The sequence below is a fragment of the Myotis nattereri genome, assembly GCF_964212035.1.
Source record: "Myotis nattereri genome assembly, chromosome: 2".
NCBI lineage: Eukaryota > Metazoa > Chordata > Mammalia > Chiroptera > Vespertilionidae > Myotis > Myotis nattereri.
The window spans coordinates 40,058,807-40,078,053 of NC_138076.1; the positions used below are offsets into that span (position 1 = coordinate 40,058,807).

Sequence of the window (19,247 nt, forward strand, 5' to 3'; positions counted from 1 at the left end):
GAATCTAGTTCTAGTCTAAGCTTTATGATCCAACTTAACATCTTAATTTTTAATCACACTCTATCCTTTTAAAAGACTTGATCAATCACTTGGGAAAATTCTGGCTCCTACCCTTATTCAGTTGGTTAGTTTTATTTGTTCTTCTCTATATAACCCTCTCTACGAATAAAAGACTTCTAACTTTAAGCTGGAACTCAGAAGTTATGACTTGTACAGAAAGTCAAGTAGCTTTCTGATCCCAGGAACAAGGAAAGTTCCTGGTATTTCCTCTGAGGTGCACATAACCAAGTACATGTCCATTCACACCTTCTGATCAGCACGGAGGGGGCAAGAGGAGAAATTCATGATCAGCAGGAAAATAGGATAAGGTCAGATCTATAAGAATTTCAGCTATATGCACTGCCCTGCCCCTCCTCAGGACTAAGAAATGGACTGTTCTGAAGCCGAAAAGTTCATATTCAAGCTGTTAAGGGAAATGATCCCTATTGTTTTCTATCCTAGGTTCTCTGAAACTTTCCTTCCTCACAAGTTCACTTCCCCAACAAAGACCAGACAGGGGCAAAAGGCAGCTCCAAATAAAATTTTAAAGAAGAATTTTACCCTCAAGCATCTATTCTGCTCTAACTCCACCCTGGTTCTCTGGTAGTCTAGTGCTTTCATACTACCTTGGCTGGTTCCAGGTATTTCATGACTTCTCCCATCCTACCCTCTTCAGTGTAATATACTTACTAACTGTAGCCCTACCCATAGCAGCTGCATCTCTTTACTAAATAAATACATATATTCTAGTTAATCTTCAAATTAGTCTTCAAACTGAACCTGGAGATGTAAGTCAGTAGTTCCCAAACATGTTCATGTGCCACACATTTCAAAGTGGAAATCCTCTTTGTAAAGCACTTATGCAATTAAAATTTATTTTTTGTTCCTTTTAAAAGGCCCTCTGGGGTGAAAAAGCCTTGTAACAATCAAACATGAGAGACAAAACAGAATTTAATCAAAGAATAAAACGGAATAAATAAATCATGAAAATTTAGAATTTTACTAACAGAAAATGACTTTAGTATTAAATATTTATATGCACTGAACATAAGAATAAAGGTTCACTGAAAAAATTATTAAAAGGTCAGTGGTCCCTGAATTCTTCCAGTAACATTTATTTGTTACTGTTCATCATTAACAGGCAACAATGAAGGAAACATAAAAAAAAAAAAATTCAAAATTTAGGAAATTATATTCGAACTTTTTTCTCTTAAAATTAGAAAAACTGGAAGATCTTGGAAATAAGAGTATCAGAACCACTCCTGTGGCCAATCAATACCTCTAAATTAAGTCTATTTTTAAAAACTGATTGATCTAATCAACAAAAATTAAGTAAAATTCCTGAAGATTTTCAGGTGGCACAGGAGTAGATCCACCCCTCCCCGACCCCGCAGGAAGATCTTTCCTGAACACTGCTAGGGAAAGATAGAGGTCTTTTTTTCTAAAATTCTTCCAAGATGAGAAAGGTATACAAAAACCTTCCTGCCCTACTCACTCTTCTTTTTTTGGTCTTTCTCACTGAATGTCTTGGGATCTAATCATACTGCTCCCAGTGGGGTGGGACAGTCAGCCTGCATGACCCTGCTTCCAGGCTACCCAGACTCAGACCCAGATGGTGTTTCAGGACCTAGTCATCTCCAGCTGCAGTGCTGCTATGACAGAGGCCGGTCTCTATGCACCTGAATAGAGATATGAATGGTCAGCTTTTGGGAGCAGCTAATCCCACCCCAAGTCACGTACAGCCAAAACACAGATTTAAATGCCAAGAGGACTCTTAGAGACAGCTAGCCTAGCTACCTCACTTAGAAAAACTGGTTTTCAAATAATCTATAATAATAAAAGCATAATATGCTAATTAGACCGGGCGTCCTTCCTTCCGGGCGAAGCTGCAGCGGGCAGGGGCCAAGGCCCTTGCATGAATTTCATGGATCAGGCCTCTAGTTATTTAGAAAAAGTACTTTCTATTTAATTTGCAATTAACACTTACAGAGAGTCACAAATGTCATAATTAAAATCTGTGTTCCCGATCCTAGAAAGACTGATAGCAGCATCCCTTTTCTTGGAGGACGGAATATATCACCATGAACTAGTTTCCAGCCAAATTCTTCCTGGGCATCCTCCTAAAAAGAAAATGAAATTGTTTGTCATGTGATATCACCAAGACAACTAGACAGTTTATTCACTGTTGAATAGACTGATACAGAAAAATTTTTAAAAACTTACAAAGGTTAATATTTATTTTAATTTTGAAGTATAAAGCTTGAATTATGGAGCTTTATAGTTTTCCTGAATTGTTTTAAAGGAATGCTGTGTATTACAGTCTACTAATACTATAGTTACAGAGAAATTTTAAAAAGAAATACAAAGATAATGTGATGCCTACCTAGTTCTAGTCTAAGCTTTATGATCCAACTTAACATCTTAATTTTTAATCACACTCTATCCTTTTCAACCTACATTCATTAATCTCCAAAATAAACTAGATCTCATACCTACTTTGCTGGTACACAACACTTACACACACACTGGGAATTAGACTTTACCTTGTCATTTATGAGGAACATACAAATTGAAGTTTTATTAAAAGTACAAGGTTATTAACAGGGGGATGGAGCATGAGTGTGCAGGGGGGGAGGTTGGGGGTTAATGGGGGGAATAGGACACATTTGTAATACCTTAACTAAAAAAAAAAAAAAGAAAGTACAAGGGCTCTAAGTGGATTAAATAAAATTATATTTGATATTGGCTTCAAAATAATTGGGGGGGAGGGAGGGGCGAGTAGGTGGGATTCTACAGATAAAACAAAACTGAACATGAGTTGGTAACTGTTGGCCCAGGGTGATGGGTCTACTAATCTCCTTGCCAGTATGAATGTCTGTTAAAAGTACGGGGGGAAATTATATGCATCCCTTCTTTTAGGTGATGCAATATATTAGCTAGACAAGGAACCATTTCTGATTACTTTTTTGTTGAACAAGTATACTGAAACACTCAAACAATGGAAGTGAAAGCTAAGTTTTCAACAGAGAGCCAGGTCCCCTTTCTTAGAGTAAACAAATGTGACTAGTTTTTATTATCGTTGTAGAGATATTCTACCTATGTATAAACAAATGCATGAATACTTTCTTTCCCACCCGCCCCCACAAATGGTAGCATATTATATACCATATTTCATACCTTATCTTTTTAGTCTAATAATATCATGGCGGTGCTGTTCCACATTTGTATATACAGCGCTGCCTAGGTCTTTTTAATGCTTACAAAGTATATTCCACTGAATGAATATTTCATAATTGAAATCTACTATTATAAACAACATATATTCATTGTTTTAAGATAAAAATAACAATAGTAAAATCCTTTGCATCCTGATTAGTTTCTAGAAATGGAACTGTTGAGTCAAATTACATTATAATCTAACATTGCCAAACTGCCTTCTATAACTTATACCAATTTGCATTCTCATAAACTATGCATCAAAGTGCTCATGTCCACAATCCTCAACACATTATCATATCAAACATTTTAACTTCTGCTAATGTATCAGGTGAAAAATCTTGCACTGCAGTTTTAATTTGTAGTTCTCTTATAAGTGATGTTGTATCTTTTTGTATGTTTCAGAACCATTTGTATTTCTTTTCTATAGACTTTTAATGTGCCTTGCCCAGTTTCTTACTGGATGGTTGATTGTTTTCTTGGTGATTTTAGGATTTCTTTACTGAGGAATTAAACAATTTGTGTTTTTAACAGGTGTTAAAATATTTTCCCATTTAATATTTATCTTTCTACTTACATATTTTTTGCTATTCAGATTTTTAATTGTAGCAATTATTTTATGGCTTCTGGCTCTCTGTCATACTTATAAAAATAACTTCACATGTGTACTACTATTTTATTGTTTCACATTTTCATTTAAATCATTAATTCTTTAAATGTAAGGAATAAAGTTGGTCTTTACCTTATTTATCTCCCTAGACAGCCACTCACTTTACTCAGTATTATGTATCCAATCTGTTTTTTAAAATATACTTTTGTTAATCTCCAATTTTAGACTCATTATTACTAGATACAGAAAATGTTTTCTTGGAATTTTTTGGTTTACCAATCCTTCTATATCTCTTTAGCATTGGTTTTTATTAATTTACTAGAGGCCCGATGCATGAAATTCGTGCAAGAGTAGGCCTTTCTTGCCCCAGCTGCCGGCACCGGCTTCCCTCTGGCACCCTGGACCCAGGCTTCCCTCGCAGCCCTGACTTTGTCAGGAAGGTCGTCTGGAAGGACGTCTGGTCTAATTAGCATATTACCCTTTTATTATTATAGATGATGTGTTTTCTGCTAAAGTAATTTTATAGAAATTCCTGCAGTAAAGGTCCTTATGGTCATCTGTATTTCATCTTTATTTCTGAAAGATAGCTTCTCTGGATACTTGATGCTATGTAAATAATTCCTCTCACCAATTTAAAGATATTCTGTCTCTGAGCTCCTACTGCTAGTTTGTTTATTCTTTTCCTCTGCCTGATTTTTGTCACAGTTAATCTAGGTGTGGATTTATTTGTATTTAATCTGTTTGGGACATATTGTTTCCTTTATCTATGGATACTAATCTTTCATCTGTTCTGTAAAACTCCTACCTATTATTTTCCAATATATTTTATACTCTGTATCTAATAGTTCTAGTATCTGAAATCTTGGGGGGGGGGGGGTGTCTAAATCTGTTGTTAATTTTAAGTTTTTGTGAATTTCTACTAATAGATTATATTTTGTTGATCTTAAATTGTGAGAATCCTATAGCTAAATTTGGAAAACTTTCCTTCAAAGAATTTCTACTTGAATCTGCCAAGAATCAAAAAGCACTTACAAAGCTAGCATCATCTTGCCCTCCCTATTCCCCGTCAAGAAGCCAGGCCTGATGTAGGAGAAGATTGAGGTTCAGCTCCCTCACTAATGACCTAAGATTTAGTTTCCCAATTGATTAAAGACTTCATATAAGCATTGCTTTAAAGGAGAGCTTTGACCTCCCATGCTTCCTGCTCTGGCCTCAGTTCACTTTTCTGGAGGGAGGGTAGCGCACTGGGGGCAGTCCTTGGATATGTTTCTTACCTACCTCGAGCTCAGCAATGTGCCAACAAATCTGGTACATAAAGGATTGACTACTTGATTCATTTATTCAACAAATACTTATTCAGCACCAATTATATGCTCAGAACTGTTCAAAACACCAGTGATACTACAGTGAGTGTAACAGAAAAATCCCTGTTTTCATGAGTGTGTGTTCTCATTGGGAAGGCAGACAATAAAATAAGTAAATAAAATATATAGTACATTAGATGGTGTAAGTGCTATAGAAAAAAAATTAGGAAGTATGGATATTTATGTGGGGTGGAGAACATGGGAAGATGTTTCAGTAAAGACTTGAAGGAAGTAGGGGAGCCAGACATGTAAATATTTGAGGGATAAACATTCGAGGTAGAGAAAAGCAATGATCCTTCTGGATCATTGTAAAGACTTTGGCTTTCACTCTAAGTAAAATGGAAAGCCAGTAGAAGGTTGTGATCAGGAGTGAAATGATCAGATTCATGTTTGAACAGATTTGCTCTGACTGCTACAGCAGGAAACTGGAGGTAGGAAAAGAATGGAAGAATGGAAGGAGGGTTGCCCTGACCCTGTATCCCATGGCACACCTCTAATTAAATTAAGAAAATGCCACTAACTCAGTGATTATTTGGAAATGCCAATTATGAACAGAGTATCTTGAAATTATTTTAATAAAATATGTAATAAAACAATAAAAAATCATGAAAAAGGATTATAGAATAGAGGTGCTAAAAAGCTTACAAACATTAACGTGTTCTTTTCTAATTAGAAGAGGACAGAAAGGTTAAGGGGGAAGGCTAAGAGGCTGGGGAAGAGAAAACAATAAAAATCTGAGTTTTTTGTATTTATGACAAGTCACTGTGGTTCTTATGGAAATTTTGTTAAACAGCTGTTATAAATGAAAAGCTATAAAATGTATAACATTATGCAACTTAAAATGTTTGAGAATAAATGAGGTCGGGACAGTAAGTTACTTTGAATATACCTAAACGTAGAAATGATAAAGAGTCAATTAAAATAAAATTTTGAAAGTTAAATATACACACAAATAAAAATTTCTTGGGAGTTATTCCAACTTTGCTGTTTCATACACTGAGTGTATGCTGGGAATGGAGAATCTGACAGAGCTGACAGCACATAAGTGAAAAGGAGGACAGAACCAGCTGTGCACCTACATCCATTCTGCACCAAAATACTGACACAGATGAGGCTGTGAACAGTTCAATTCTCTATGCTGTAGTGACTGACTTTCTAAAGAATGCCAAATTCTTAACAATCATTTTCTTATTTGAAAACCTGAATGCAAGATAACTTTTGAGAAGAATGTTTTAAAAGCACATTCTGTCTAAAGTTATTATTTAGAACCTTTCCATATTGGGGGAACCATTTTGCAAAATATGTAATTGTTGAACCACTATTCTGTACACCTGAAACTAGTACAAAATAATACTGAATATAAACTGTAACTGAAAATTTTAAAAAAATCAAACCTTTCCAAAGAAAATATAAAGACATTTTTTGGAACAGAAGAACGGTTCAAATGTTTCACTCACCGTAGAATCCATCTGATTATATCTGGCAATATCTTTATGCAGTGTCCGTAGCATAATCATAGCGACCATTCCAGACAAGAAGAGGACAATGACCAGGGAATTCATAATGCTGTAGAAATACACGTCAGGATTAATCTGTATCTTAATCTCTGCAACAGTGAAACTCCTTTTTAAGTTGTTTACTAAATAATATTAAGACAGTATTTTTCAAAATAAAAATTTTACTTAAAATTCAACAAATTTAATGAACTGTGTTCTGCTATGTGACTTTCCAGTATATACATAACTTTGTACACTTATAATATAGTTCTGTGGTCTGCTAAGAACTAGAATTTTTTTTTTCATGGTCAGCATTATTAAATAACTAGAGTGCCCAAATCAGTGCAACACAAGCTGTAAGAATCAACAAAGGACTGATCTGTTCCTCAAGAAATTTAGTGAAGAACAAATTTACTCAGTAAATTAATGAGTGTCAAAGGATAGTTGGCACCATGAATAGTTTTCTAGATAAAAGTTTTGAGTCACTCTTTTAAGAGAGAATAAATAGTCATAACAATAGCAGTAGCTTGTTTATTGAGCACTCTTCCTTTCTAGGTAAGGTGCTCAAATGCTGTTTCGTTATTTCCTTTACTCCTTAGAACAGTCCCATGAGGCAGATATTTCTAGATAAAGAAATGGACTCTGAAAAATGGAATAGCCTGGTCTGACTCATAACCAGTAACTTAAATCCAGAATTGAATCCATCTCTGATTTAAAAGGTCAGCACTTTTGAATAACTGAGGAGAATTAGAGTGAATCAGATGTTTAAAGGGACAAAGAGTAGAATAATTACAGAGCAGAAAGCAGATTAATTATAGTCTTACCTAAACCACTGAATGTGGGTATGAGGCATAGATTCCAGAATATAGTCCCATCTAGATGCCCACCTGATCTTTGGATCTTCCTACAGGGATTAAAAACAAAACAAAACTCTTTAAATAATCATTTGCTGACAAAATATATTAAGAATCCAAAAATTTCCATTCTCAGCTTGACCTTCCATTCAAACAACAAATGCAATTTCTTGTTATCATAATTTGGGTTAGTCATGAGATTCAGGGAGTTTCAATTTACTCAAGTCTCTGAAAAATCAGAATGAGATTAAATAGTAAATAAAAAATAATAGGAGTTCCTACAGGCACCTACTTACTTGTACTTTTTCAAAATCTTGCTTTAAATTTTAAATAGTAAGGGTGTATTTTAGATGTTAAAATTTAGGGCTATATTTATTTTTTTCAGAAAATTGAGTGGAATAACTTATTTGCTTTGACACCATCTATCTATGCCTATAAGACACTTAACTAGACCAAAGTCATAACCTAGGCACACTGAACATCTGGCAGGTGTCACTCACACAGAGCTCTTAATACCTAGAAAGAAATATATATTGTTTATTGTACTAGGCTTACAAAATTACACACTATATGGGGATAGTAAATGTCACAACTACACTGGATTGCCAAAATAGTTTATTAAAAATAGAGGTGGAATATTGCCTAAGATCCTCATAAAATAAACTTTTACTTTCCTCCTAAAAAACTTCTCCATTAATTAAAACACTCCCCCTTGAATTCCCTAAGAACCTATATAAATCATCTACCATCAGGAAATGTTTCATTTAAGTTCATACTCAAACCCAGATTTAAAAATGGTATTTTTCCCAAATACTTGTGGCATATATCTTTGACAATTTCACAACTTCTATGCCTATTTTCTACCTTTTGTCATATGTATCTCTTATGGCTTAATTAATCAGACTCAATTCTCCAAGTTGCTATGCTTCTCATTTAAATGAAGACTTAGTTTTGAGTGTGATTATACTGCCTGGTGCACTGATAAACTATTCCAAAAATCAATTCATTGAAAGCTTATCTATCTGACAAGCTTAATCATTAATATTTTAATTAGTTTAAGTAGTATGAATTTAAAATCAATTTCTGAGTTACATTAAAAAAAATAAGAAACTCACCTCGAAGCTAACAGAGTAAGTATAGGCAATTTTGATCTCCCCAGAGGCCTTGTTACTTATATCCATGGGGGCTCCAGAGCAGTCTGGTTTATCTATATGGGTATGTTTGTAACTGTGGGAAGAAACATTTTGGAAAGATGCTAATGAAGTACAGTTTCAAAAAATGAGGTAAAGGTTAGAGATTTTTTAAATATTTCACAATGCTGAAAATCAAACATGAAATTATTCATGTCACATTTAATAGTATAAAACATTTACTTCACTCAAATAATGGGCTTAGTTATAAGAATGGATACAAATTATTACTCAAAATTAGAAACAAACTTCTGAAAACACTAGACTTGAAAAGCATTAAATAATCTTAAACAAACAAACGCGCGCGCACACACACACACACACACACACACACACACACACACACACACTGAGGGAGTTTAAATTAACTGCCATCTTTTTATGGGGTGCATTTCTTTACCAGCAGTGAAAATGGCTAATTCAATTGGTGGTGGTGTGGATGTTCATGGAAAAAATGGAATGCTCAAATCAAAAAGACTTCACAAGTAACTAATAGGTACTCTAACACTAAAAGCTTGACAAGCTAAAGAGATGTCCTTTTAATGACTTGTCATATACTGGCATCTAACACTGCATGGAGACTTTCAAAATGACAGCACTAATCAGCTCATCTAGGCCTCTGATGAGAGGTCAAGCTGCAAATATCTGAAGCAATGCTTTTCCATTGTAAAGGGAACTCTGTCCCAAACACCTCACATTCTCCATTCCAACCTGACATGAAAAAGCTGTCAAAACTTCCTGACTGAAAAACAAAACAAAAAGGCACCTTGGCTTGACCACTTGACCACTGACAGAAAAAAAACCCCCGGAACTCAGCAACAAATCATGCCAACGGGAGTTTTAGTAAAATCAATCCTGAAATGCCAGATTATATGCTAGAATACTGATTAAGGAAAAAGTTAATTAGGCCTGAAATATTTATTCTTTGGGTCTAAATTTCACTTATATTTTTACTTTTTATATTTGTATAGTTACCTTTTTGGTTCAAGTTTAGCAGCCACTAATCTTGCTCCCATGGACCCAGTTTCAACAACATGGTAGTGTATTTTTATGTCAACGTGGTTGAAGATGTAAAATGTATCTCTTTCATGATAGTCTGACTGTGGAACAGAACTTAAAGTTAAAGGTAGAAACTGGCTATACAAGAGTTAAAACATAAAAAACTTCAAAATTAGTCACAACAACTAGGAAAATTTAAGCTTAGACAGGATTTTAATCCTTCCCCATAAAAATATTTCAGTTTTAAGCTTAAACTCTTTATAAGCCAAACTAATTGGCAAAGGTACAAATTACATTTCTTTAATGTTTTAATTCTTACATAAAACTTATTAAGTGCTTGTTATAAAGAATACATCTATATTTTCTAGGTTTTCACCACAATATAACTTACAAAATAAATTTTAAAATATTACATTTTAAGTGTGCTAAAACTTAAACATTTTAATACTTTTCCTCCATGGAAGTGTATAACTTCAGTCTAAACTAATAACCTAAATCAGGGTGACCTGATTACACAAAATTTAATATACATCCACAATAATTTTAATTACTTTGTAAATTAATGTCTTCACTCTATTATGACCTCAAAGTGTGAACTCAAAGACATGCCTTTTAAAAAAAGGTGTAAAACCAAACTTTTACAACACATGGACTTAATCTGCACTACAAATTTCATGGATTTACACTGAGGTCTTTTTGGCACTACATTCTCTATAGATTTTTATACATAAGATTTATGAAACTAACTTTTAACAGAATCAGAACGGACAAAGTCCTAGCCCTTAGCACGTAACACTCAGTAAATGTTGAACTAAATCTGAATTATTTTTGTTCTAGGGCTAAATTTGTACACTGTTAATCTGACTTAGGTTTAATATCTAAGTAGTTGTATTTCAGAACATCTGAGCTGCACTCATTCGATGAGTATAACAATTATGTCTGGGTAAAGAATGAATCTTTCTACCAAAAGCCATATTTTAATAAGAAGTATAGAGCCCAGCTGGTGTGGCTCAGTTGGTTGAGCTTTGTCCCATGCACCAGGAGGTCACTGGTTCGATTTGTGGTCAGGGCATATGCCTGGGTTTTGGGCTCGATCCCCAGTAAGGGGTGTGCAGGAGGCAGTGCATCAATGTTTCTCTCTCACTGATGTGTGTGTGTGTGTGTGTGTGTCTCTCTCTCTCTCCCTTCCTTTCTCTGAAATTAATAAAAACATATTTTAAAAAGAAGCATAGTGTTTATCACAAACTTACACTAATAACACAGGCATCTTTAGCACGGCCTTTATCTGTAATGTAACAGCCAATAGGAAATCCAGGATTACAGAACTTCTGACCATCTTCAACATCATAACACCATGTTACAGGCATATTATCCACAATCCTACACACAGAAATAAAAGTCAAGTTAGTAATAACTAAAAATAACTAAGAATTACTGCCCAAATATGTCATCACTTCATAAAAGTTAATGAAATGTGGCATTTCATAAGTAACAGCATTATGCCAATATTTGATATACTATAGTGAAGAAAAAAAACTTTATAGCTGAAACTATAAATGTAGGTAGGAAAGAAAGTTTAATTGATTAATTTATTGCAATTGCTAATTTAACAATATCCTTATTTAGACACCTAAGTATAATGGTCTTTTAGCAGAACACTTAAAAGCTTACTAAATAGAAGCAAAGCAATATATCTAGTTCCTCAGGAAAAATTTATGGAACAGAATAGAAGCGAATATCTTTTATTACTCAGGCAATTCAATAAAAAGGAAAAGACTATAACTGCAAGATATGGGAAAATATTTAACTTAAGGGCCAGGTGGAAAAGTAATAAATATAGTATTTCTAAAACTGTGTAAATCCAACTTATGTCTAGAAGAAATGCTGTGATAAAGCTACAGAAATAGATCTTTCAAGTTCTATAATGAAAAAGAACTTTTTAAACAAAAAAGGATAAAAATAAAGAATAAAGTTCTGTAGCACTGTGTAACTAACTACATTAAAGTCCGAGTATGTGGTCCCCTATGCCCAAAGCACACAGCAGGATACAAATAAAAAAATTACTGAAAATATACTAGCTGCATTACAGTCATAAAACAACACGCCAGGGCATGTTTTATTTGTTAATTAATGTATGCCTTAGGAAGTAAAATTATGATTTTATATTTCCCCCAAGGTGAACATTAATGATCTAATAAAACATGTCTGGCCACATTTAAATGCTATTTAATAGTACCCAATGTACCAAGTTTTAGAATCACCTATACTATTAAGTTACTTATTATTATAACCAGCAGGCTAGTGGTTTCTATGAAAAAAACGAAACAAAAAAAAAACACTATAAAATATTAGAAGCATAAAAACAATGCTTATAACATAAATAACTCAGATTTTTCTGAAGGCCTAAACAACCAGTTAATTGCCTTAATTTTTTAGAGGATGAAGTTCAATCAATGAACATATACTACCAGCATATTAAATACTAGAAGTGCAGTGCACGAATTTGTGCACGGGTGGGGTCCCTTGGCCTGGCCGGTGATCGGGGCCAATCGGGGAGGCAGAAGGTTGGCCAGGGGGAGGGGCTGTGGGAAGTTGGCTGGCCGGGAGGGAGGGGCTGTGGGAGGTTGGCTGGCCAGGGGGAGGGGCCGCAGGAGGTTGGCTGGGGGAGCACACTGACCACCGGGGGCAGCTCCTGTGTTAAGCATCTGCCCCCTGGTGGTCAGTGCACATCATAGCGACCAGTAGACCGGTCATTCGGTCGCTTAGGCTTTTATTTATATACTCGAGGCTCGGTGCACAAAAATTTGTGCACTCGGGGGGGAGGGGGAGTCCCTCAGCCCGGCCTGTGCCCTCTCGCAGTCTGGGACCTCTCGAGAGATAACGACCTGCTGGCTTAGGCCTGCTCCGGGTGGCAGAGGGCAGGCCCAATCCCTAGGTGCAGCCCCTGGTCGGGCTCAGAGCAGGGCCGATTGGGGAGTTGGGGCGCCGCCCCGTCATGCACAGAGCAGGGTGGATTGGGAGGTGGTGATGCCACCCTCAGTCACGCTCAGGGTAGGGTCGATTGGGGGGTTGGGGCGCTGCCCCCTGTCACGCACAGAGCAGGGCCCATCAGGGGGGTTGGGGCGCCGCCACTGTCACACTCAGGGCAGGGCTGATGGGGAGGTTATGGCTCTACCCCGTCACACACAGAGCAGAGCCCATCAGGGGGTTGGGGAGCTCCCCCCTATCAGGCACAGAGCAGGGCTGACCAGGGGGTTGGGGCGCCTTCCCCTGTCACGAACAGAGCAGGTAGGATAGGGGGGTTGTGGCCCCGCCCCCTGTAACACACAGAGCCGCAGGGCGATCAGGGGGTTGGGGAGCTCCCCCCATCAGGCACAGAGCAGGGCCGATCAGGCAGCTGGGTTGCCACACCCTGTCACACACAGAGCCGCAGGGCGATCAGGAGGTTGAGGGTGCCTTCCCCTGTCATGAACAAAGCAGGGCCGATAGGGAGGTTGTGGCCCTGCCCTCTGTCACACACAGAGCCGCAGGGCGATCAGGGGGTTTGGGCGCTGCCCCCTGTCATGCACAGAGCAGGGCCCATCAGGGGGGTTGGGGCTCCGTACCTTGTCACACACAGAGCAGGGTCGATCAGGGGGTTGAGGAGCTCCCCCCTGTCATGCACAGAGTAGGGCCAATAGGGGAGTTGGGGCACCGCCCCCTGTCACACACAGAGCAGGGTGGATCAGGGGGTTGGGGTGCTGCCCCCTGTCATGCACAGAGCAGGGCCCATCAGGGGGGTTGGGGCTCCGTACCCTGTCACACACAGAGCAGGGCCGATCAGGGGGTTGAGGAGCTCCCCACTGTCACTCACAGAGCAGGGCCCATCAGGAGGGTTGGGGCACCACCCCCCGTCACACACAGCAGGCCGGATCAGTGGGTTGGGGCGCCGCCACTGTCACACTCAGGGCAGGGCCGATGGGGAGGTTATGGCTCTACCCCGTCACACACAGAGCAGGGCCCGTGGGGGGTGGGGGGTTGGGGCGCCGCCCTCTATCACCCACAGAGCAGGGCAGATCAGGGGGTTGGAGCGCTGCCCCCTGTCACACACAGAAGAGGGCCAATCAGGGGGTTAGGGCGCTGCACCCTGTCACACACAGAGCCACAGGGCGATCAGAGGGTTTGGGTGCTGCCCCGTCATGCTGATCCCGGTGCCGGGAGGCCTCGCGGCTCCGCTGATCCTGGTGCCAGGAGGCATATTACCCTTTTACTATATAGAATAGAGGCCTGGTGCACGGTTGGGGGCTGGCTGGTTTGCCCTGAAGGGTGTCCTGGATCAGGGTGGGGGTTCCTACTGGGGTGCCTGGCCAGTCTGGCTGAGGGGCTGAGGGCCGTTTTCAGGCTGATGGGTGACTGAAGCTCCCAACTGCTCCTTTTTTTCTTTTTTCTTTTTTTTTTATTCTGGGCCAGCTTTAGCTCTGAGGCCTCAGCTGCTGAAAACAGGTTTCTGGCCTTTGTTTACCGTCTGTATTTGATACAATGTTGCGGTCTGGCTGGCTGAAGCCCCGCTGAGTAAAGCAGGTTTCTGGTTTTTTTTTTAGCTTCTACATTTGCAACATAGTTGCTTAGAGTTGCAGCTGAGAGGCTGGCAAGTCAGGCGGGGAACGTTGGAGTCCTCCGTCACTGAAGCAAGCAAGCCTCATGTTAGTTTCAAGCTGCCTGGCTGCCGGCCGCCATCTTGGCTGACAGTTAATTTGCATATCACGCTGATTAGCCAATGGGAAGGGTAGCGGTCGTACACCAATTACCATGTTTCTCTTTTATTAATGTAGATGTCACAAAGTGTTGGAAACTTAGGCAAGAAGTATAATTACAAACCAAGTAGAATATAGCTGAAAGGAGTTCAAGTGTCTTGTACTAGTATCAAAACACTATTTCTGTCTCTCCTCCTCCCTTCCACTCTGTCTAAAAATCAATGGAGCCCTAACTGGTTTGGCTCAGTGGATAGAGCGCCGTCCTGTGGAATGAAAGGTCCCAGGTTCGATTCCGGTCACGGGCATGTACCTTGGTTGTGGGCACATACCCAGTGGGGAGTGTGCAGGAGGCAGCTGATCCATGTGTCTCTCTCATCGATGTTTCTAACTCTCTATCCCTCTCCCTTCCTCTCTGTAAAAAATCAATAAAATATATTTTTTTAAAAAAAAATAAATAAATAAAAATCAATGGAAAAAATATCCTCAGGTGAGGATTAACAAAAACAAACAAACAAACAAGACAATATGGTTAAAATGTTGTGGGAGAAAAGAATGGTTCACTCATGTCATGGAATGCTATACAACTATGACAAGAATGAGGTAGATACAGATCCACAGATGTGTTTTACATGGAAAAATGCCCATATTTTCTTAAATGAAATGAGCAAATTGCAAAATAATGTGTACAATATTTTGGTTGTGTTATTTTTAAGATGTACACACCCTTTCATATATCTGCATATGTATAGAAAACCTGGAAGCATACATAAGAAATAATAGTGCTACCGCTGGAGAACATAATTAAAGAAGCTGAGAGTGATAAAAGACTCTTACTTTTTATTTAATACCAGAGGCCCGGTGCACAAAATTCGTGCACTGGGGACTGGGGTTCCCTCAGCCCAGCCTGCCCCTCAGTCCGGGAGCCCTCAGTGGATGTCCTATTGACGGCCACAGTCTGGCAGCAGAGGCTCAGAGCAGCGTCCCGTGTGTGTGTGTGTGTGTGTGTGTGTGTGTGTGTGTGTGTGTGTCTGCTGGGGCTTGACCCCAGCCGCGCCACATAGGCTCAGAGCAGTTGCCGTGTGTGTGTGTGTGTGTGTGTGTGTGTGTGTGTGTGTGTCCGTCTCCGCTGGGGGTCTGCCCCCAGCCACATTGGAGGCTCAGAGTAGGCTGTGTGTGTGTGTGTGTGTGTCTGCTGGGGGCCTGCCCCCAGCCACACCGTGGAGGCTTGGAGCAGGCGCCCCTCTCTGTTGATCTCTCAGGCTCCTGGCCTCCACTGCGTGTTGTACTCTCCCTTGAGCTATGGCCAGGATGGGGTGCTTCCTGCAGGCCGTGCTTTCCTGCTCTGGGATCGCCATGGTGACCCAGGAACAGGTCTTGCTGGGTGCTGCCTACAGGCCACACTTTCCTGCTCACCGATCGCTGGATCGCCAGGGCACCCGGGGTCAGGCCCTGCTGGGTGCTCTCTATGGACGCCACTTTCCTGTTCTCTAATCGCCATGGTGTCCCGGCTGGGGGTGGGGCTTAGGCGGCGCAGGGCTTAGGCGGCACACGGGGTCTGGCTGGGGGCGGGCTGCACACAGGGCCCGGATGGCGGCTCGCGCTGCCCCGTCCTGCCTGCGGTATGCAAATTAGCTGTCATCTTTGTTGGTGGCTAATTTGCATATCGTGCTAATTAGCCCATGGGAGGCGTAGCGAAGGTACGGTCAATTACTATCTTTGTCTATTATTAGATAGGACTAGAGGCCTGGTGCATGACATTTGGGTAATGGGGGGGGGGTCCCCTCAGCCCAGCCTGTGCCCTCTCACAGTCTGGGACCCCAAGGGTTCCTTAGTGCTGCCACGGAGGTGAGAGAGGCTCCCACCACCGCCGCTATGCTCGCCAGCATGAGCCCAGATTCTGGCTGAGCAGCACTCCCACTGTGGGAGCGCACTGACCATCAGGGGGCAGCTCCTGCGTTAAGCGTCTGTCCCCTGGTGGTCAGTGTGCATCATAACGACCGGTCGTTCCACTTCAGTTGATTTACATATTAGCCTTTTATTACATAGGATTTTTCTGTACTGTTTATAAACATGTATTTATAGCTTTATAATTTAGAAAATGATTATGCTCTTCCCAAAATGTCTCAGTGCAAAGGTCAACAAGATGCGCTGCATTCACAATAAAATTCCATAACAGAACACTGTACTTTTTTAAGTCTTTCAGATTTTAAAGGCTCATGCTTTTTTATCTCTTTCAAGTCTGTAATCTATGCTCAAAATCAAATTACAAACTTTCTGAGGTAAGTCAAGGACAGAAATATACTCAACCTATAGTTCAAATAAATTCATCAAAGTGAATTAACATTTCCAAGTATGTAATGAACTGATTTAAGGACTAAAACCCACTGCCTAAATTATTATTGTGATATGGATTAGATTTTTTTGTTAATGGATTCAGACTTGAAATCATAAACTTTTCAGATACAGCTACAAAATCATTATTCATCAGCACTTTTCCGGTGGTTATTTTTTCCAGGCAGAATAGTTTAACTTTGCAACTGATACATCTATCACAAATTGTTTAATAAACTGTACTACAAATGTTTTATAACTTTGTAAATTATTTTAAGTTATTTATTCTTCTTGTTATTAAGCATCCTGGCATCAAAATAGTACCTATGTTAACTGCATCATAAATTAGTTAAAAATATTTCTAAGTACATTACTGAGGAAGTTACTGAAGAGCTGCTTCTATTACTTTTAGGAGCAAGACTCTATCTAGACAGTATTCTAAGAACAGAGGATAGAAGAAATAGCTAAAAATCACCTTAAGAGTCATTCTTTCATTTGATCAATAAATGAGCAGCTTTGGAGAAAATAGAGGTGAATGGGGCTAACACATAAATGTTAAGAACTGAGCCTTAAATAGGATTTTGAATGTTGTAAAGAAAAATTTGAAGCAAAGAGAAAACACTAGGGAAATTTCAATTACTTATGAACGAATAAACAAATGTACTCCAAGTTTCATTAATTCAGCAATTAAGTAATAGTCTCACCTTACCTTAGAGGAAAAAAGCTCTTGGCTTACCAGAGACAAAAGAAATGAGGAGACAGAGGAGACTTTCAAGTTCCTGTTTACACTAAGGTTCAGATGAAAATGAATCTGACACAAGTACAATGTACAAATTTCCTTCCTTCTAACGGAATCCCCCTAATCACAGACTAGTACATGAATAGACATGTGACCCAAGGTTGCCCCTCCCTATGACTTTTTTGTTCTATGTATATGAAAGGGAAGATGGAAAAGAACTGGGAGGGCAAGAGGGATTGAGTGGCTCCAACGATATTATTTGGGCCACAGGATCTGGTCATGTCCAAACTGAGGTCAATGGTTCCTAACCTCCCTGGGTGTAGACCAGTGATGGCGAACCTATGACACGTGTGTCAGAGGTGACACGCGAACTCATTTTTTGGGTTGATTTTTCTTTGTTAAATGGCATTTAAATATATAAAATAAATATCAAAAATATAAGTCTTTGTTTTACTATGGTTGCAAATATCAAAAAAATTTATTTATGTGACACGGCACCAGAGTTAAGTTAGGGTTTTTCAAAATGCTGACACGCCGAGCTCAAAAGGTTCGCCATCACTGGTGTAGACAAATGGGTCAATCTGAGATACTGATAGGACAAACATTCAAGAGGAAGTGCATGAAGATAGTCATCGTGTTCACCACCTCTACCACATTATACTTTAAAAAAATACATGTTTTTATTGATTTCAGAGAGGAAGGGAGAGGGAGAGAGAGATAGAAACATCAGTGATGAGAGAGAATCATTGATCAGCTGCCTCCAGCAGGCCCCACACTGGGGATTGAGCCCACAACCTAGGCATGTGCCCTGACCAGGAATCGAACTGCAACCTACTGGTTCATAGGTCGATGCTCAACCACTGAGCCACGCTGGCTGGGCTATCCTTTTTAGAAGAGGCAAAACATGTAAACCATGAACACACATATAATAATATAGACATCTGTTGGCAAACTAGAACAGGGGTGGGGAATGTCCGACACTCTGGCCATATAAGGCCTGCAAAATCATTTGGTCTGGCCCTGCCAAGGCATTAGGGGTGAGTTAATTAAATGCTTGACCAAATATAAGCAGGCTAATTTTTAAGTTGTTAATTTTGTATGGGCCGAGAATGATGTTATAAATATTCAAACGGTTGGCAGAAAAATGGTTCCCCAATCCTGATCTAGAAGAATAACAACAGTTATACTTAAAATTGGATTTTGATAGTTTGATAAGTAAATACTACTTTAGAAGCAGAAAAGCTTTTTAAATGCTTTTTTATTACAAAACAAACTGGTAAAAACCTTGTTAATGTTTATAAAATAAAAAACAGGTTACATAAAATAGAAGTATTTTATTTGAAGTAGATGTTATTTATCAAACATCAAACAAAAGTTAAATTTTGTTTTTCAATGGTCTTTTTCATGCTGTACAAGCATAAAATAACAGTATTTTCCTAGAAGACTGACCAGAGTACTTTCCCCAAAGCATAAAGATGTTCCTATTAACTATCTATCATAATAAAAGCATAATATGCTAATTGGACTGGACAACCGAACGACCTTCCAACGCCATTCTGGACGAAGCTGCAGCAGGGCCAAGGCAGAGGTGGTTAGGGGCGATCAGGCAGGCAGGCAGAGTGGTTAGGGGTGATCAGGCAGGCAGGCGAGTGGTTAGGGGCGATCAGGCAGGCAGG

At 39.4% G+C, this 19,247-nt stretch overlaps 1 protein-coding gene across 1 annotated transcript in view; it reads right to left on the reverse strand.

Moving 5' to 3' along the window:
- The window catches only part of TM9SF2 (transmembrane 9 superfamily member 2), a 65,939-nt gene that overhangs the window by 20,660 nt on the left and 26,032 nt on the right, over positions 1-19,247 (reverse strand). The window contains exons 7-12 of the mRNA XM_081083783.1: positions 11,019-11,148; positions 9,745-9,869; positions 8,695-8,806; positions 7,550-7,629; positions 6,687-6,795; positions 2,027-2,159 (exon numbers count right to left, since the gene is read on the reverse strand). Coding sequence (XP_080939909.1) covers positions 2,027-2,159; positions 6,687-6,795; positions 7,550-7,629; positions 8,695-8,806; positions 9,745-9,869; positions 11,019-11,148 — 689 coding nt within the window. The remainder of the gene's footprint in view (positions 1-2,026; positions 2,160-6,686; positions 6,796-7,549; positions 7,630-8,694; positions 8,807-9,744; positions 9,870-11,018; positions 11,149-19,247) is intronic.